The sequence below is a fragment of the Cheilinus undulatus genome, linkage group 6 (assembly GCF_018320785.1).
Source record: "Cheilinus undulatus linkage group 6, ASM1832078v1, whole genome shotgun sequence".
NCBI lineage: Eukaryota > Metazoa > Chordata > Actinopteri > Labriformes > Labridae > Cheilinus > Cheilinus undulatus.
In genome coordinates this window covers 3780611-3801690 of record NC_054870.1, presented here as the reverse complement: position 1 = coordinate 3801690, position 21080 = coordinate 3780611, and the positions used below count along the sequence as shown (strand labels likewise).

The 21080-nt window shown below is 40.3% G+C and overlaps 1 protein-coding gene across 1 annotated transcript; it reads right to left on the bottom strand.

Moving 5' to 3' along the window:
• Positions 1-15: 15 nt before the first annotated feature.
• On the bottom strand, positions 16-10749 carry cdt1 (chromatin licensing and DNA replication factor 1). Its single transcript, XM_041789024.1, has 10 exons — positions 10154-10749; positions 9885-10034; positions 7138-7424; positions 6838-7032; positions 4418-4563; positions 3990-4090; positions 3712-3900; positions 3423-3572; positions 3114-3315; positions 16-900 (listed from the first exon to the last, which is right to left on the bottom strand). Exons 1-10 carry the CDS (start codon positions 10616-10618, stop codon positions 737-739), a joined length of 2049 nt encoding a protein of 682 aa, XP_041644958.1. The 5' UTR covers positions 10619-10749; the 3' UTR covers positions 16-736.
• Between the last annotated feature and the right edge of the window lie 10331 nt (positions 10750-21080).

Below are 21080 nucleotides of genomic sequence, written 5' to 3'. Positions count from 1 at the left end.
GTGAACGACATAGCATATAGGTAACATTTTTTTGATGTCCCTTCATTTAAAGAGAGGTGATTGAGAATAAAAGGTCATAATTACATTTCAAGCACAAGAATTAAATTCTGTTCATCTTTATAAATTGTAAAGGTAGAAATTCTGGGAAAACCAACCAAAAGAACCAAACAGAACATCACAAGTGGTATATTTTAACATTTCTTTCCTGCCTACTCCTTTACCAAAGATGACGACTGAAAAAATACCCTGGCTGTGTTACTGTGATAAATAGTTCAATCACTCCTTCTTTTTTAAAGATTGCTGGTTTTAATAAAATTGTTGCCGTTGACAAAAAAAAAGCAGCAGGTTGCCACAAATACTTGTTTTTCTTGAACATTCTCAAATGGAGACCTTTAAAATGTAAACCTTCATCATCAGCTGTTCTCCACTGGAAAATGACTTTTAAAAGACTAGTGTCAAACCTGTACACAACTACACTGTAAAAAAAAACACATCCCTATGACAGAAGTCTGGCTAATGCAACCTTCTTGGCCCACAGGAGGACGGCACTTCTGCCAAGCAAAGGTGGGGTCCATGTAGCCCCTGGATTTAACAAAATGGGGGTCCTCGGACTGGGGCCGGATCTGAAATATTTAAACCATCAGGGTTCAGTCTGTTGAAAGTCTGTGCAGCTAAAGCTTAGATCCGTGTGACGCTGCCTCCACATCACTTAGGCGTGATTCCATTACTCTGTCCGTTACAGTCTCTCTTCTTCTCTGAGTCTGTCGCTCAGTTTGTCCACGACAATGTTCAACTCCATGGTCTTGTTCAACTTCAGGTAAAAGTCCTTCCTGATTGGATGAATCGTCAGCCAATCAGCTGCCACTTCTGCCAGCAGTCGGATATGTTTCTCCATTTCACCTGTTTGAAAAGACATGTAGGTTTCCCATCAGATAAGAGTTACAAAATATTCATCAGTGCTTCAGAATAACTGCTGGGTGCTTTTAATTCCTGCCTAACAAGGATTAACAAGGATAGAAGGTAAAAATAACAAGGTTTAAAATAAATCAAATTAAATTCATGCCTGTGTTATTGGGCTGTTGCCAGGTCAACAGAAAGGTCTGCATACCCAAAACAGCCAAAGTTGCTTTTGATTTCCATATCAGAGAGGGTCACTGAACACTTACCAGTACCTGGACAAGTCTTAATAGTAATCAAATGCAGGCAAAATAAGAGTTTCCTGGAAAAAACATCCCCCCAATTTTTTTTTTTTTTTTTTTTTGCTCAGTTTGTTTTCTTATTTAGAGCATTATCGTTTGTATAGTTTTGGGACACTGGGTCAAAAGTTTTCAGGTCTGGGACAGGGATATAGGAGCATAAGCAGGGCTTCTCAGCTGGCTTCGTCTCAGGACCCTTCACCACATGTTTGAGAAAGTGTGACCTAAATTCTCAAAATAATTTTGTTAGTTTCAAAAAAATTATGAACAGTTTGTTTCAAAAATGGAACAAAAAGTAAAAAAAAATAAAAAAAATCATAAAAAATGTCGTAAAATCGTAATGGAAGCCCCATAACTTTCTGTACATTTTGGCTGATTTCTAGAGCTATGGGCACAATATCACATTTACATGGGAAATCCAGTGTTTTCATGTTTTTCATTTCCAAAAGAGCCTAATTTTACAGAGCTGTGGAAAGATTTTTTCCTCCATCCTGATCTTTTTGCAAATTTGTCACACGTAATTGTTTAAAATCAAATCATAGATAACCAGAGGAGATAAAAATATGTTTTTTAAATGATTGATAAATTAATCCAAACATTACCGGCCCTATGTGAAAATGTCCTTCCCCCCGAACCTAGTAACTGATCATTCCAACCTTGGTGGCAACAGCTGCAAGCATATGTTTTCGATATCTAGCAATGGGTTTTTCACATCACTGGGGAGGAATTTTGTCCTGCTTTCCAGTAGAATTGTTTTAATTCAGCCACATAGAAGAGTTTCCAGCATGAACGGCCTGTTTAAGATCATGCCACAGCATCTCAATTGGATTTAAGTCAAGACTTTGACTAGGCCACTCCAAAACCTCCACCGTGGACTTGTTGGTGTGTTTGGGATCCATGTCCCATCATGAACTGAAGGCCTCCTTCAGGATTTTCTGGTAGACAGCAGGATTCATGGTTTCATCAATCACAGCAAGTGGTCCAGGTCCTGAAGCAGCCCCAGACCATCACACTGCCACCACCATGTCTGACTGTTGGCATGATGTTCTTTTTATCAAATGCTGTGTTATTTTTACTCCAGATGTAACGGGCCGCACACCTTCCAGAAAGTTCAACTTCTGTCTCGTCAGTCCACAGAGTATTTTCCCTAAAGTCTTTGGGATCATCAGAATGTTTCTAGTCAAATGTGAGACGAGCCTTTGTGTTCTTTTAGGTCAGCAGTGGTTTGGCTCTTCCTACTGTCTTTCCTACTGTTGAGTCATGAACTCTGACCTTAACTGAGGCCAGTGAGGTCTGCAGTTCTTTAGATGCTGTTCTGGGTTCTCTTGGGACCTCCTGGATGAGTCATCCATGCGCTCTTGGGAGTTATTTTGCCAGGCCTGCCACTCCTGGGAAGGTTCACCGCTATCCAAATTTTCTCCGTTTGTAGATAATGGCTCACACTGCGGTTTGCAACACTTTCACGACTGATGTCAATTACTTTGTTTCTTATGTTCTCTTGGATTTCTTTAGATGGCACCGTGATGTGTTGCTTTTTGAGATTTGTAGTTCACTTCACTTTGTCAAACAGCTTTTATTTAAGGGATTTGCTTGGCTAGTGAAATTGAGTTTCAAAAAAATGTGGTGAATATCAGTAAATTGATGACTTCACGAGCAGGGGTGGTTACTTTTTGACACAGGACCAGGTAAGTTTTGATGGCTTAGGTTATCTTTATCTAGAAATAAAATTTGTTTGATGATCTGAAACATTCAGATGTTACATTATGCAAAAAAAAAATCAGGAAGTGGCAAACACTTTCACAGCACTGTACTTGTTTCACTGCAGTTTAGAGGCTCTTGAAGAATAAAAGCAGAAAACTCAATACATAAAACGGATGTCAAAATTGCCGTAAACTGGTGTAACCTGAATAAACTAACCTGTGCTGAGAGCAGATCTGTAGCTGGCCACCATCCTGTTACAGGCTACTTCCATAATTAGGGCTGGCTTCTTTTCTGACACAAAAACATTTCGAAGGATCCTGGCCAGCTCAGGGAGCCTGGACATCATCAGCAGGCGCTCCTCTTGGACAGAGTTTCGTGTCATGGCAGCCTGAAGCTTCTGGGCCTCCTTTGCTCTGATCTAAAACACGAGTCACCAAAAAAAAAAAAAAAAAAAACCCTAATCAAACAATGGTCTTCACACATACAAAATCCAACACCTCTTTTACCAGCTACTGGTGTGCCTACCCTTTCCAGCAGGGACTGGGAAACCCCTTTCAGGGCTGTTGGAAGCTGAGCGGAAGGGGCAGCTGTTGGGTTCTGTGGAGATGTTGGTTCTTTACTCTCTGGAGCTTTATCTGGTGTTTTCAGAGCCAGTGAAACCAGAGCCTTCTCCATCTGACAAGAGAGAAAAGACAGGAAGTCACTCACTGCAGACAACTCTTTTTTTTTTTTTTTTATTCCTGATATCCTCCTCATGGATATTTGCTGTGACTTTTGAGATGATTCCAGCACGTCATGGATGCAGGGTTAGTACCTTTGGTGTAATCAGAGAGCGGGCCTTGTCAAGCACCTCCTGAGCTGTGGCCAGCTTCTCCGTGTGAGGCGGCTGAGGCAGCGAGCTGCTTTGGACCGCTGGCACCGTGTCCACATTAAAGCGAGGATGCCAGCGAGTGAGTTTGTCTTCTGGAACAGACACGGGGGGGACCAAAGAAGACAGGAAGACCTGCAGACAGAGAAACCGTTAAGGAAACTAGAATCTCTCCATCAGACACTGACAGCATAATACAAAGCAAATCTGGAACAGCTGCTAACCTTATGATGCTGTTTAACAATGGAGACCAGGTTCTGGTGGAAGATGTGCCGTCTGTTGAGGAGGTTAGAGGCTGACAGGATAGGGCGAGCTTCATTGTTGTCTGTACAGAACACACATGGATGGAAAAATATTTTAAAGATTGAAGGCTGCATACATTAGACCCCAGCTTGCATAAAACCAAATGAGCCTTTGCTGGCTCTCTGATTGGTTGATTTTGTGACTTCAGTACAGCTAAAGGTTGTGCATGGGATGTCTGCAAGAGCAATCTAAGACTGGAGACTTAACAGTCGCAGTAACAAAGGAAGGTGGGGCTTAACAATGGGTCAATTGGGAGAACATTTTATTGATCAGAAGTGGAAAGTGCACATATGTGTAATGGATATCAAACACACCAAATATTAAAACCAAAGAATGAATGTCTTCTGACCTGAAGGAAGGACTGGCTCCACAGTGAGCTGGTAACTGCCCTTCTTTACGCTGTTGTTGAAGTTTGGGATGTTCTTCTCCTGTCTTAACGTGTACGCCTCAGGAAACACCGTCTTTATCTGACCCACGTGGCTCTCCTCAAACCGCCTGCAAAGTTAAAGAAAGCAGCACACATCAGCTCCTGCAGCCAGAGAGAAATGATGGCCAAGAGGAATTTATAACAACTAAACAAGAGATTTTTTGGGGAGCCTTTTGTCCCCATTAGATAAGGACAGGATACTGGATAGCACTGGAAGCTGAAGAGAGGGGGACAACATGTTAAAGGATCCACAGGTGAAATCAGAACCCACCCTGAAGACCAATAAGCACAACAGAAGCCATTAATGCTCATTGGTAAAAGAATGTTCTGATACAGGGTGTTAAGCCTGGCTAACACTGTGTGATTTCAATCTGACCATCTACAACAAGCCATCATTGCACACAACTGATGCGCTCACACTGTACAGTTCAAAGGTCATGTGTAACCTTAGTGCCCAAACGCACAAGTGAAGTCTGGACAGACTTTAACAAATGTCAGTGGAGTTTGGAGTGGTTGAAGTCATATCTATTGTTTGTGACATTATTGCTGTTGACTAGGCCTGGGTGAGACTTCCTAAATATCAGTGTTTTCCTTGCCTTTGACGATTATAGAATTAAAAGAGGTGAGGCTTTTAAATCCAAATTCAGGTGTCATACCTCCATTCTTCCCTTAAAACAAGCCTTTGATGGCAAACTCATTTATGTCTAAGCATAGGAGCACGGATTAAAAACAAAATTAGGTCTCTCTATGTTTACTTCTAACTGTGTTAAGCTGCTAATGACTTGAGCACATTTCCTGGTGAGGGCGTCGCAATAAAAGCATTTTAGAAAAATAACAACTGCAGACTTCTATTGTGAAGAGCAGTGTTCATTTAGTTGACTAAAACTTGACTAAAAATGTTCTTTGGCAGCCTTTTTTCATGATAAAAAATAGTCTAAGTCTAACAAAAATAGACCTGTGACTAAAACTGACAAAAACTAAGTTTTATTTTTGCCAAGATGACTAAAACTTGACTAAAATGTTGTTTCATTTTCATCAGACATTCAAATCCATGATAGTTCACTGCTGTTGGTACATCTGCAGCTCTTCTGTCTCTCAGATGTAGAAAGCAGGGACCCCAGGTTTAGCAGGATGAATAGAACACACTACCATGATCTGGCACCAGATTTAGGCAAAAGAATAAATGGTTGGACTAAAAGTAAGGACTAAAATGTGAGGACTTTTTATGAACTAAAACTAGACTAAAATGTTTTGAGTTTTCATCAACTAAAACTAAAAAGGGTAGAAATATCTAAAATGTGACTAAAACTTAAAGACATTTTGTCTAAAGACTAAGACTAAATTAAAAATAGCTGACTCACCATGGACTTAAGAAGGAAAGTCATTAGTTAAAACACACCTGTAAATGATCATTTAAGCTGTTGCAGAATGAATGGTTGCAGCGCTGGTGTCAAGACAGACTGAGACCAGCTTAAGCAGCACTTTGTCTGCTAACCATGCTTAGTTAAAACAGTAAGAGTGGGTGATGTTAAAGCTAACGCTAAACATGCTAATGACTGGAACCAGCCTGAGCTGTCCGTCACACATCACTTACTCTGCCAGCCGTGGGAGTGGATATGCCTCACGAGTGTGTAGGTGTTTAAACCGTTGATGACGGTGTTGCAAAAATCCATTTTGTGGCAGGAATTGTACTAACTGCCCACCACCTCTCTTGACATCCCTCACTCAAACAAACAGCATCTCCAGCAAACACATGAAGCAGCTAAATAATAACAAACATTCCTCATCAGCTGTAGGTCTGCAGGGAGAGATATTTCCTTCATCTAAGTCAGGTAGCGCAGATCAATAAGGCATCCTTGCTGATGTCATGATTTAAAATGCTGCTGAACAGTTTACAAAGTAAAAAAATTGAGGATTCGCTTGTGGTTCTACTGTCACTTTGTCAGTGTTTCCTCAAACAAGCAAAATGTCAGACATGCCAGGAATCCACTAAACCAGCAGGTAGTAGCTGATCATGCCGTGAAAGGCCGCCTGTCCCATTGACAATGCTGCACAATCAACAGATTCAAGCTGAAAGTTAGCGCTTTTTCCATGCGAGACGTCCAACTTAAAGTTTGTCCAAATCAGGTAAATTAACAAAGTACACCCAGCTCTAGCCAGCAACCCAGGGACAAGACTTAACAGCATTTAGGAATCAAGGTTTTCAAGAGATTCTTGAGCATTTCATAAAACAGTGGGATGAATAAATGTCAGTAAAATAAGATTTGAAAAACCCACATAACTAAGCCAAAATAGAAGCTGTAAACAATAACGGAAATCTCTCCATCTGCCCTCCAACTTACTTGTGCATCATGTCCTGAACTCCCTGCTTGATCTTGGTGAAGGTTGCCGTCTCACAGCGGTTGTACAGCATAGCGACCACAGTGTCCATACTCCTGAACATCTCAGCCAAAACCTTGTACTGGTAGGGCAGGGAGAGGCCTGGGGGTACTGGCTGGGCAAGGTTGTGGTAGCGCTGGTATGCTGCCTGCTCCGTACTGAGGATCAACAGAAGTAAACAATGATTCATAAGACGAAGCATTTACAGAAAAGAGAATGTTATTGTGTAGAAGCTTGTGGCTCTAAAGTGAGCACATTCTCACCATTCCTGTGTCTCACTCTGCTTGCTCTCTTCTGCCTCTCTCTCTTCCTTCCTCCTCAGAGCTTTAGCTGCAAGCTCGCTGGCTCGTGCCACAGTGAGCTGCAGGGCCTTGGCGTCAGACAAGAGGAGAGCATCTTTCTGGGGAGCTTTCTTTTTAGGTGCCGTGTCAGCTGGGGATGCAGGAGGAGAGGATGTGGCATCGACAGTAGCACTGGCCATCTCGTCTGCATGTTTCTTGATCCTCTGAAGGCGAGCTTTGAGCGCTGCAATGCCATCTTTGGACAGGGCCTAAAAAAACAGGAGTTATAATGGGGATGAATTTGGGAAACTTAATAAACATGGCGATAATATGCATTTTTGTTTGTCATCTATTTCCATCTTTAGACCAAACTTCTAATCATTACTGTGTGTATACTTAAAGTCTGATGCATCCTCATCCTCTTTGTTAAAGAGCTCCACTATTTTTCAAAAACAATGAACACACTGGAATACACCAGCTCTTTCCACACCAAAAACATGCCAACCCAAAAAACAGCACCAAATGTAGATCCAATCTTAATTTGGATAAAAAGCACAATATCCTCCCTTTTTGCTAACCGGCCAAGTACCTACTCAGAACTGGACATAAACATAAGTGAACAAATCAGAGAGGCATCATTTTGGGCTGTTGTCTTGCAGAATGCCAACAGACAACTCTTAATCAATATCAAAATGTGATCCGTCTAAAGTCACTTCATTGCAACCATACTGGCATCTTTCTTCTTAACTGCCTCATGATCAAAACAGTCCATTAACACATTTTTAGACTTAGGGCCAAATTCTACCCCGAGACCCTTCCCCCTCAAACAGAGTGGTGACAGGAGGGAGTGAAAACCTTCCCTTAAGAAATGAGCCAATGCTTAATTGCTGATAAATGGTGCGTCATCAGATGTGACAAAGCTTTGGCCATCTCATTCACACTATGGATAACTGTGTTGATCTTCTCCATTATTTATACAGTTAATAGCCCTCGCTTACACAGGTACATACCAAAAATAACAAACTCCCATTCCTAAAAGCTAAAGATTGAATATATATGAGAGAACACATCTGTTCTATTTTCTATATTCATTTACAAATGCCAAAGATATTTACATTTAGGCACTTCCATCATAGTTCATGGTACCATTTTGTAAGTGAACGCAGTGCATGGTAAGAAATTTCATTCCCCTTGGTTTCAAGGATGGTCCTGAAAATTTCTGTTCAAGGGCTATGCAGCCCTTAACCCTAGTTTCAAAAGAGAAGTGGGGCACCCCTTCACCCTTAACACGCAAAACCAAGGGTAACGTCTAAGAAAAGGGCTAAGAGTTGGAAATGGGACTGACCCACAGGGGGGAATCAAGACATATGGACTGCCGGCTAGAGTTGTGACACAAAAGTAACAAAGATAGATGGCAAAACCAAATCTTTGTTCTTCTAAATGGGTTCCCATAAACTAAACACTTATTCAGAGCTTCAATTTTATCGAGTCTCTCATTTCAGTATTTTTTAAATCACTGGCAATATGTTTACGTGCAAGGTCAGCAAGAAAAGTTCTATGCAAACTCAAACCACTAGGATTGCTGGACAAAGGCAACAACTATACTAACAACTGGTGGACAGTGAGATTATTAAAACAGAATTTGTTATTCATGTCACAACCTTTGCACTGCATGCATGCATCAAATTTACACCACTGGCGATTTAATATTCTGACAAATTTTAGCCTTCTGCAAAAACATGCAAGAAACCAAACAAGGGCTGAATGATTTGGGAGAATAATTGTAAAAAAATATTTATTTACTCAATGCGATTGCTATTTAATATGCAATTATTTCTTAAGTTCTTCATTTTATGCATTTTACAACAAAAATAGGCAAGAATTCATTCTAAACTATAACCAGCACAATATTAGATTAAACTAGGGCTGGACAGTTAAAAAAATAACAAATTGTCATAAATTCTACAAATTTGATATGAACTGTTGTATTAAAGGGGAATGGTTATCTTTATATAATTCTCCTATTAAATAAGAAAAACATACAAAAATGAAAAAAATGTGTACACTATTCTAAAAATATGGCACTAAAATGATATGTATTACATAACATCTTTGCTGCAAAAAAGTTCTAAACTGGTATTTTGGTACAAACTTCAGGTTAAAGAAATATTGCATCTTCTGCGATTTGAAAATTGCAGCAGGCCATAATTTGATTTAATCTAATTTGCGATGAATTGCCCAACCCTAATCTAAAGAAGTAAAAAACAAGAGTATTTACTAATTGGCAATAGTCAAAGTAATAAATTAAAAGAATAAGCATGCCTGTTGAGTCTTGTGGTGCAGTATTAATGCAGCCTAATCTCAGTTATTTTTGCTTTCATGATTCTGGTAAATGAAAATCTCTACTGAAACATATCCAGCACTACAGAACCGTGAAGTTGTCATTTCTGGTTAGATGCCACGGCGCCCAGAATCTCTGATTTGAGTTTAGGAGTTTGTGGAATTGGCCAACTATTTAAAGGACAATGCTTGGTCAGACTTTCTTCTAAATATCTTTAGCTTTATGAGGTCAAGTTTGTCCTTTTTGCTAAAGAAACAATTGGCTCCTCGTGTCCTTTAGGCTTTTTAACACTGCTTTATAGGTCAATCAAAGCATCACAAATCCTAGCCTTCCTAATGATTTCTACTCCCTGACTACAGACTTCTCCTGTGCCCAGACAGGGTCTTACCGTGCTGGTCTTTCCTCCACTGGTCTTGGTGGCCTCATCCTGCAGGGGAGAGCTGCTGGTTTTGGGGTCAACATGGTTCTGACCGGATTCAAGGACTGGAGGAGCTGAAGGCAGATCGGTTACCTTCCTGGGCAGGGACTGGACTACAGCCTAGACATGCAAACAACATATGATAACCAGGACGACCAGCCTTTGCGTTAGATCACGGGTTAAAATGAGCCTTTCTAACTAAATTCAGTTATAGCAGAGGGGTAGGGGGTGGTGGGTACCTCTGGGGTGTCCTGGGGCAGGATCAGTTTCTTCCTGGCTCTCTTCGTCGTTGTTTTGTCCTGAAGGTTGGGTCTGGGGTCTCTGGCAGCCTCTCCTTGTCTTCGTTTCTTGGCTGTGCTGTGGTCGGCAGTGGCTGAAAACACGGCAGACCCGAGGTCGAACTCACAGTCGGCCGAGGTCCGCTTTGGTGTCCTGGGACTGGAGAGGGAGTTCTTCCCGGTGCTAATGCTAGCACACTCTCCCTCGTTTATTCCCACGGCCTCGTCGATAACTCGAACGAACTCTTCATGAACGGAGGACGAGCAGAGCGAGTAGTCATTGTTTTTGGAGGATACGGACCTTGTGCTAAGCCGTGAAGATCCACGCTGCAGGACCGCGCTGCTCCGCTGCTTGGACGGCTTCACAGGACCGGAGATGCCCTTCTTCCTCTGGGAGAAGAAATCCGTGACCCGGGCCTGAGACATGCTGCAGCTGCGAGGGGTTATCCGACACCGATCAGAAAGTTTTGACGAACCTACATCAGCAGCAGCAGCCCTCCGAGTTAAATAGTAGCCGTCAACAATAGATAACCGGAAACGCTCACGTTTCACAGGAAGAAGAAACGAACTTTCGCGCGAAATCATGTAAGCCACGCCCACCTCTGCGTCATAGGGGAAAAAAGTTTTTTTCTTTCAACTTTATTTATGAATACCAATCTTACAAGCAGATTAATTTACAAAGACAATCAGGTTTGAGACTGAGCAGAACGATATAATGAACAAACAACAATAAAAGAAAATAAAAAAAATAAAAATAAAAAACACAGAAAGCCAATTAAAGGGGGAAAGAAACTAGACATACATTCCAGAAGTTAAAAAAACAATTATTATTTCAGTTTCTTGGCGTCTGACCAAAAGAAAAGACTAACAAATGCTCATAAAGACATTGTGCATTGTTTGATTTGATACCCTTTAAAGTGTAAAATATAGAAATCTCTATTAAAGACCAGGAAGAGTGGATTAACATTCATAAACTTACATTTATGAGTAAAATGTTTTGCAAGGATTAATAGATGATTAAACAGAAATCTCAACTTGGAATTCTCCAAAAGTACACCAACCTTACATTATTATATGTTAATGTTGACAAAGGCAAATTATGATCAGAAATCCATTTCTGAAAACTTTCCCAAAACAAATCAGAAGTATTACAAGAAAAGCAAAGGTGTTCCTGAGATTCAGTACCATTTTGCAGAACGTGCATTCATTTGAATCAATATTAAACTTAACTGAATTAAACTGAATCTCTACATGGATAAATCTCATTCACTGTTTTAAAGTGCACTTCTTTGGCTCCAGGTGGAAAAGAAAATTTCAAATAGTTACATCTAATTTTTCTAGAGGTGGAAACAACATCTGAGTATCCTTCTAACAAAAATCTCATTTGTAAGGGTGAAAGGAAACATTTTTTTAGTAAAAAAAAGAAAAATGTGCAAAGACGGGACATGACAAGAATGTCCTGCCTTTGTCCTCTCCTCAGACTCACTTTCTTCCTTTTTTAAATTATAGAAAGATTACAATAAGGCAAAAAATAATTAGCTGTATAGGATCATAAAGCGATTGCAAAACAAAGAAAGAGTAGTATGGAAGAGGATTAGGGCCAATGAAAAGAAAATTATATGACACAATCTTATTTTTACTTGTAAAAAAAAGTCTGAATTCTGAGTTTAAGGTATAAAAAAAAAAATAAAATTCTGGGAAAAAAGTCAAAATTCTGACTCCTGAAAATGTCAGAATTCTGAGATTAAAGATGAGATATTCCTTTATGAGTCCTGCAAGGGTAAAATCCAAATTTACAGCAGCGAGAGTTAAACTAAAGTCAGAATTCTGGGATTAAAGTCAGAATTCAGTGATTAAAGTCTGAATTCTGAGTTTAAAGTCAGAATTCTGAGTTTAAAGTCGGAATTCTGAGTTTAATTAAAGTCAGAATTCTGGGATTAAAATCAGAATTCGGTGATTAAAGTCAGAATTTGGTGATTAAAATCAGAATTCTGGGATGTGCTTCAGTTTGAGGAATTCCTCAAATTCACTCCCATCTGTCCTAAAATCAGAGTTTTCCTTCTAAACAGTCGTTCAAAGAGGGACTGTGGAGTCAAACAATCTGAAACTAAAGGAATTAAAAACATCTTTGACACTGACACATTTGTGATGTTTGACGATATTCACTTTAAAAATCTTCATTATGACTTTAATTCCCTTTAGTTTCCGTCAAAAATAAAAAATACCACTAATATACTGATTTAGTCAAAGGTTTGTTTTCTATTTTAATGGTTCTTGGCAGAAACTGAAAGCTGTACAGTTTGTGATCAAACTTTTTAAACTAATATTAACTGCCCTGACTTGATCAATGAGCTGTGAGTGTCCTCATTAACAACCAGCTGTGATTAAGTCTTTGTCTGCTGATCAAAAATCTGCCACCAGCTGAATTAAACGTGATTTGCATTTTTAAACTTCAGTTTATTTGGAGCAAGTAATTCAGCTGAAAATGTGAAATGAGATTCTAATCATTAGATTAGATTTATTTCCTTAAACATTTCTAATTTCATGTTAATAATCTCAGTGCATGGACAAACAAAAGTCACCTTGATGTGAGGAGAACTTTAACTGTTGAGTGATCAGTAGGGATTATCTCTTAATCTGCGCTGTCATCTGTGATAAACTCAACCTCTCCACATGACTGTCGTGTTCTAACAGTTTTCTTCTAACCCTGCAGCGTAATGTTCAACTCTACAGGATCAATGGATTTATAAATCAGATAACATTTTCTTCTCCAAGAATAATTCACACTTCTCTGCTGCTGCCTCTCTTTAAGAAGTTTGATTAATGTCATTTAAGCCAGTGGTTCTCAAGTAGTGGGTCGGGGACTGATCTCTGCTTTATTGAAGCTCTAGGCCGGTGGTTCTCAACTGGTCCAGCCTCAGGACCCACTAGTCCGTTTTAGGACAGATTGTGACCCAAATTTCAACAAGGCATGTGTAGTGAATTAAATACGTCACAGTTTGGAGCATGATTGGACCAAAACACCAGATATAAAAAAGAAAAGTAACAAAACTGACCAATCTTATACCCTCTTTCCCCATCATTATGACAAATGTTTGCCAATTTTCAAGAGAACTTGTGAAATTACTTCACTATTGTTGGAAAAGTAGACATTTATTGCAAGAAGAGGTGATAAATGAGTTGAAATATTCATCAAATGTATTTAAATGTACCCAAGTTCACTGTTAAACAGGATCAAATAAAAGCTATCAATGCACGTCCAATAAGGACTTCAGGATTTTTGCCACCTGTTTTTCAGACACCTAGTCTCGACCCACTGAAAACTGCTCTGCGACCCACCACTGGGTCCCACCCCACTAGTTGAGAACCCCTGCTCTAGCTAGACATCCATCCATACCATTTAGCTGACTCTGTTCTGTGGGAAAATTGTTAAAACTTTCTGTTTGTGATTTATTTGTTGTTTACAATCCGTGTCCATCTTGTGTGTTTTCTATGTACTGTCTTGTGAATTGTGCAGTGAGGTTTCCTGTTATTTTTAACCTGTTTTGTGTTTTTGTGTTTACCTGCCTTAGGACAATGGAAGAAATTTAGCTGCTGTGCTAATTTGGTATATTTACATCGAAGTTTATTGCTGAAATGTTGATTGGTGTGCACTGTCCTAATTAATCAAATAAATAAAAATACTATTAAAAACTCTTTTTTAAGCTCTCCACTTATTCATGCTGTTATCTTGGATGGAAATATGTTCAAGAAGGCTGGGTTTCCCATGATCACTTTTACATTTCTTGTCATCTTAAAAAATAAAAAAAATAAAAAAAATAAGTTAAAACAGCCCAACAGAGTGGAATAAAATGTTTCCATGCATGTCCTCCCAATCAGCCAGTCTCTTTGTTTGGCCTTTTCTTTTGTTCAAACTGCAGCATTTTTCATTGAATTCATTTTACAAAATCAGCAATTTGGGTCGCAACATCACATAACAGACCAGATGGTGGTTTCTATGGCTGCAGTCAAGAACCACTGATTCAGTGTACTTAAAGCACGCTGGCAGTCTGGACCTCCTGTCCTCAGAACTACAGGTATTAACTCTAAAGCAGGGGTCATCAACTCCATTCACACAAGGGCCAGCTTTTTCTTGACAGACACTTTAGGGGCCTAAACTAAAATCAATATTTTGGTCAAATTAACATATTCTTGGAATTTTTTGTCTTTTAAAAATGAATGGAACTAAGCTTTAACAGTGAGGCAATATATGCATCACTTCTTAAAAACTTATTACCTATACTGAAGCCAGCCACAAGGGGGCGATTGAGATATTTTAGCCACATATTTCTGGAGCTCTCTTGTTGTCTATCACAGAGTTTGATGCTAATAAGCTGTGTTGTGATTGGTCAAATACAGGTAGGAAACATATCTTTTATGTGTATTCTCAGAAATGAAAAATGCACCTTAAAAAAATGCAGCTTTAATCAGGACAGGAATACTTAATAAGTATTTTTTTACCATACCTATTTGCTTCTTGTTTGAAGAGTCGCAAAGTTAAAGGTTTTATTTCAACATTAAGAAAAAAAGTTAAACAAAAGCATGCCATATTTTTTACTTCTCAAATTTTCACAATTAATTTATTCTCCGGGGGCCGGATGGGAAGCCATGGGGGCCCTGATGTGGCCTCTGGTTGATGATCCCTGCTCTAAAGCATGAGCAGAACAGAACAGCTGAGACCAGTCACTAACGCTATTTCAATAATAATACACCCCATTACTCAGCGATGATTTAAAAGGGACATATTATGCAAAAATCACTCTCTCAGGTTTTTCTGACTAAATGATGTTCCTTGGCCTGTCCACAATCCCCTCAAGTACCAGAAAATCCATTCCCTCCCATCCACTCTTTCTCCACCTTGCAGAAAATGTGTGCTGAAACAAGACGTTCTCAGATTTTCAGATTTTCTGATGATGTCATGTGGGGATTTAGCCCCGCCCCCTGATTCGGTTGGCCCTCCCTGCTTGGAAGAAAGTTCCGCCCTACTCTCCTGATCCAGGATCAGCAAAGCCATGTCCATTAAGCCACATACATTTCCTGAGAGGGGCGGAGTCAGGGGTGGAGTTAGACAGCTCAGTAACATTTAAAGCCACAGACACAGAAACAGCTCGTTCTGAGCAGGGCTGAAACAGAGGAGTTTTACATGCAAAAATCCAATACTGGAGTTTTTTTTCAGCAACAAACTTCACAAGCTTTTTTTGGAGACCTCTGAGACCGATATAAACTAGTCTTAAAAGTGTAAAATATGAACCCTTTAAAAACTGCAGAAGCTTTAAGCTGAAATATACTTACTTTTTATACAATCTGACAACATTAACAAATAATTTCTGGTTGTTTCCTCAAGATCTCTCCCTCCTTACCTTGAGGGAAACTAGAAAAGTAAGTTTAAATCTCTCAATCAGTCAGCAGCGTTTAGCAAAGTTACAAAGACGAGGAAAAATGTGCTTCAGTAGGCAAAGAAGCCGGAGAGGAACTGGACTCATACTGAACAGCCGTCTCCCTCTGAGATCTCACAGAAACATCTGAACATTACTCTTCATTGTAAACAAAGTAAGCATGCATTTCTGCTCCAGGCTTCCATAAAGGAACTCCAGGCTTCCATGTAATGTTCCCTATTAAATCTTCCTCAGGGTCTAAAAGAGGTGGGGGTGAAAACAGTAGCCACATAAAGGACGGCCTCTAGGTCATGTAAATTGTTGTCATTAAATGTTTGACCTTTTTATATGTGTATTATTAATAATGTGTAGCCTTATGTATTTTTAGGTTATAATAATGGGTGAATGTGCAAAAAGACAGACATGTTTGCAGAGACAGATGTGTTAGTCAGACGATGAGGTGAGACCAGCACAGACACAGCTGCTGCTGCTTGCTGCTGCTTGCTTGAAGATATCTCTTCCATCTGGCGAGTGACCTACAATACATGTCATTACTTTTTACTGTTATTTCGCTTTCCTCATACAGAGCATTGCAAACCCTTCGAGTCTGGGGGTTTTAACTGAAGGTGATGGCCAACAGTCCTCAGAATATTGCTTTTACACTGAGAGGTCAGTCTGGTCGTCTCTTCATAGACACTGAAGCAACAGTTTTATAGGGAGGAACTCACATGTGCTGACATGCACTCATCGCCGTCACAGATAAGAAAACAGAACAAAGAAGCTGTGATCACCACTCTCTCAGAGAGAGTCTTACTTCTTTCTCTGCTCAGATTCTGATACTTACATTTATATCTTATAGTACTCAGTGACATGTGGATGTTTGAATTTAACAGGCTCTTTAAGGGTTACCCAGAAACAGTCAGTTATACCAGATATCTGAGGATAGAAACAGCTGCATCTCGGTCATTAGCTTTCATGTATTTAGTTTCATTTTCTTCACTAAACTGAATATCTTTTAAATTACTTTGACACACTTTGGCTGTTGCTGTTGTTGCTGTTTGTTTGGCTTTTGCTGTGTCCATGCTTGTCTCCTAACGTCCCTCTGTTTCTGCTAGGTCCATCGACACATAAACAGCCATCAGCTTACACTAAACTCACTGAGATTCACACCCTTTGCTCAGAAATCCTAGTATTTTCAGAGTTATTTAAAAGATGTTCTGCCTAAGTGCAGAATGTCAACTTCAACAAGAAATCAAAGTGAAAAAGCTTCAATAGGAAACGTAGTATGATTGGGTGAATGTTCTGTCTGTCACATCTCTACAGGCCAATCAGAGCAACAAAATACACGACGTAGCCGCTATCGAGTTGCGCATGCGCAGCTACGGGGAATAACGTGAGACATGGTGACTATAGACATGTAAGTACTCGACTTTTGTTGTTTTTGAAAAGAAAACAACTCACTGCTGTTCTTTGTTCGTCTTTTAACAAAGAAATGTTGTCAAGTTCTGATAAAACTGGTGCTTTGGCAGCATCCACGCTAATCTCTTCCTCCATAACTGCACCAGCTCTTGCTGCTGCTTTTTTACGTCAGGACTCTGCTGCACCTGAAAGTACTGACCCTTGTAGCTGATTGGTCCTGTCACTTTCTAACCGGGCCCAAACGGTTCAGTTGGGAGCTCTGCAAGATGGATTCGCCAATGAAAAACAAGAAAACGGGTGTAGCTATCTGCTGTGCAAGGTTCAGTCTTTTATGGAAGAGGCAGTAAAGTGAAACTGCAACATGAAACTCATGAAATGATATCTTTTTCAACCTCAAAGATGTCTGACCGACCTAACACCTACCAACCTACCAACCTACCTACTGACCACTTGCCCTACCGGCCTATCTACCAATTTACTTATTTATCTACCCACCCACCAACCAACCTACCTACTGACCCATCAACTGACCTACCAACCAACCTACCTACTGACCCATCAACCAACCTACCAACCGACCCACCAACCAACCTACCTACTGACCCATCAACCAACCTACCCACCGACCAAACAACCAGCCTACCTAGCAACCTACCCACCCACCTATCTACCAACCTACCTACAGACCTACTGCCCTACGAATCTATCTACTGACCTACCACCCTACCAAACTACCGACCTACTAACCAACCTACCCATCCAACCTACCAACTTACCGCGACCTTCCAACCAATCTACCTACTTATGACCTATCTATCCACCAACCTGCTTACCTACTTACCTACTGACCGCTTGACATACCAGCCTATCTACAAATTTAAATATTTATCTACTCACCCACTAACCAACCTATCAACCTATCTACCAACATACCTACCTACTTACCTACCTTCAAACCTTCCAAAATAATGACCTTCCTTCCTACCAACCTATCTACGGACCTAACAACCACCCTACCTATTTACCTAGCAACCTACCGATCTACCTACCTATCAACCTACTTACCTTCGAACCTACCAACCAACCTACCCACCTACCTACCAACAGACCTACCTACCTACCTACTTCTGTCACATAAATGGTTTTCTACAAATCTCAGATTGTGCTGTTGTGAGAGTGCAACTCTGAGTTCATTCTTCACCTCCAGCAGTTATCTGTATTCTGTTTTCACTGAGGTAACTGCTGAAACATCTGTGTCAGACAGGTGGAACGGGGCAAGGAGTGTTGCTCACTTCATCACCAACCACCGTACAGATGAGGCCTACGGCAACATATGACTCATCATAGAGTCTTGCCTTTGTTTCAGTAGTTGTGTCCTCTGGTGTAGATTCATTATCAGCCTTACATAGCATGGAAATCCTATAACTAAAGTCACCATGCTTTAAAACAGTGCTAAACATTGTGTATTGTTCTCATTTAGCCTCTGGTTTCTTTTCATTTAACATAGTTAAAGGACTTTGACTACAGGATATACCCAAATGTGTTCCAGCAGTATTTTCTCATCACTGAAACATGAGTAAGAATATGACTCAAAGTCTTCACGTCTTAATAATCAAAAACGTCAGGGGCATGCTGCAACTTATTGACTTGTAAAACAGACGGACATGCCCGTTTCTGTATTTCTCACTGACGAATCCATCTTGCAAAGCTCCCATCTGAACCATTTGGGCCCAGTTAGAAAGTGACAGGACCAATCAGCGATGAGGGGCAGTACTTTGGGGTGCGGTGGAGTCGTGACATAAGCAAGCAGCACCAGGAGACCAGTGCAATTATGGAGGAAGACATTAGTGTGGATGCTGCTAAAGCGCCAGTTTTATCAGAACTTGACGACATTTCTTCGTTAAAAGAAGAACAAAGAACAGCAGTGAGTAGTTTTTTTTTTTTCAAAAACGACAAAAGTCGTGTACTGACATGTCTACAGTCGCCATGGTTCGCGCTATGCAACTCTAATGGAGTTTACTCCTTCAGTAGGGGGGCAGCTCCCTGGAGGCTACGTCATGTGTTTTGTTGCTCTGATTGGCCCGTAAAGATGTGACAGAACGTTCATCCAATCACCCTCTGAGTTTTTTTCAAACACTCTGCCCTTTCCCAAACGCTGTGGTGGTTTTCCAGAAGGATATGTTAGCTTATAGGAATCAACCAGAAATCATGATTTTTTTAAAACTGTATTTTTGCTGTTTTGCCACATAATAATGCACTATTTGATCACATCAAAATTTCTACATAGATCTACCTTCCTATCATTTGCGTCATATGAAGACACAGTGGGGGTTTTTACAGGGCTTGAAACCAGGATCTGAGCCCAGAGGTCTTTCTGAAGAATGTTTTTGGACAATCATAATTCACTTTGATGCTGTTTTATGCACTTTGGGAATCTGGTCTACAACTGCAATTCCAAAAAAGTAAATAAAACCAGAAGTCAATGATTGTTAAACCAGAATTATATTGAGCTGAGATATTTTACCATTTCATGAAAATTCTTAGCCAATTTAAAATTTTATGGCAAATGAATATATATAAGGATGGTGGGGCCCCTTCATATACCTCACTATGAGCGTGTTTAAGTTTGTAAAACCAGTCTAAGGTAGGTTAAGAAACACCTAGTGATTGGGTATTCTGAAACGGCTGATTCATGACTGACGAGGGAACTAGCCAATCATCTCAATGATTTTAGGGTGGCCAATCAGATTGCAGGGGGCCCTGGTTGGCCCTGGCAACTCCTTGCTCCGCCCCTGGAATGCCACTAGTGCTACTATTTGCTACCTTAACCCATCAGAGCATCATAAATCAAGATATTATCATTAATTTGGTTGCCAACTTGTTTACCATGTACAGTGTTGTCTCAGTTTGGTCACAGAAAACAAAATCAGAAAGTTCTTCTCATCAAAATGTTTGTTTACAGGATCAGAATGGTAGCACCTCCTTGTGCTGAAGCTAAGAAGAATGAGCACAAGTTTCACGCTCTAATGTGGGCCATATTTCATTTCAAATTGAAATAATTTTTGCAAGCCAAAAAAAGGCGTGTCACAGGGCCGTAGTTTGGCCCCTGGGCCGTAGTTTGGACACCCCTGTTTTAGAGCAACATATCAGGGAAGTTAAACCACATACCACATCCATCACAACAGCATGGCTTCACAGTAAAAAAGCCTGTGTGCTGACCTTTCACCAACAGAAAACATTTGGCATAAAATAGCATAAAACTAAACAACCGGGCAAAGAAGAGCCAGGACTCTTGAGCAGCTAGAATCCCATGTCATACAAGAATGGGACAACATTCCTCTCCCAAAATTTCAGCACCGGTTTCCTTGCTTTGCAGACATTTGCAGACGGTTATTAAAAGAAGTGGGGATGATACACAATGGTAAACATGGCCCTGTCCCTACTTTTTTGAGTGTGTTGCTCCCATTAAATTCAAAAGGAGCTTAGCTAACCAAGCAATCTGTTTTATTGACATTTTACCAAGTGCCCCAGCTTTTTAAAACTTGGGCATTCTGAAAACTCATCTAAATAATTTAAAGCTCACATATTTTACCCTTTTAAGACAAGTTTATATCGGTCTCAGATGTCCCCAAAACACGCCTGTAAACTTTGTTTTTGAAAAGCCTGAAAAAGTGATTTTTGCATACGTCCCCTTTACATAATTGTTACTGTATGCCTGAAACTTGATGCACACCTTTGCTGATGCCAGAGGCCCTTGGAGCCCCAGACCCCGGGCCTGCCAACCTTTGACTAATGGTAGAACCACCTGCTAGTGAACAATACACACTGACTCATTTCAGGTCACAAGCCTGAAAAAAAGCACATGACTCGGACTACTTTCACACACTTCAGGGTTTCCTTCACTGGCCTGTGGTTCAGAGTTTATGTGCCGCTTGGGGGCGCCACTGACACACATGTTTGAGTCTCTGAGAGCAGACCAGGCTCAGTATTGAGGATTTAAGGAAGACCCTGAACCAGCGTTTGATTGACGTGTCCTGTCAGAAACCAGCAAACGT

Bases quoted from the DNA above. Each gene is read 5' to 3' on its own strand.
- cdt1 (XM_041789024.1), bottom strand. From the start codon at position 10,618: ATGTCTCAGGCCCGGGTCACGGATTTCTTCTCCCAGAGGAAGAAGGGC. The intron at 10,035-10,153 runs GTACCCACCACC...TTGCATGTCTAG, and splicing joins TGCCCCAGGACACCCCAGAG to GCTGTAGTCCAGTCCCTGCC. The intron at 3,573-3,711 runs GTACTAACCCTG...CTCTCTTGTCAG, and splicing joins GCTCTCTGATTACACCAAAG to ATGGAGAAGGCTCTGGTTTC.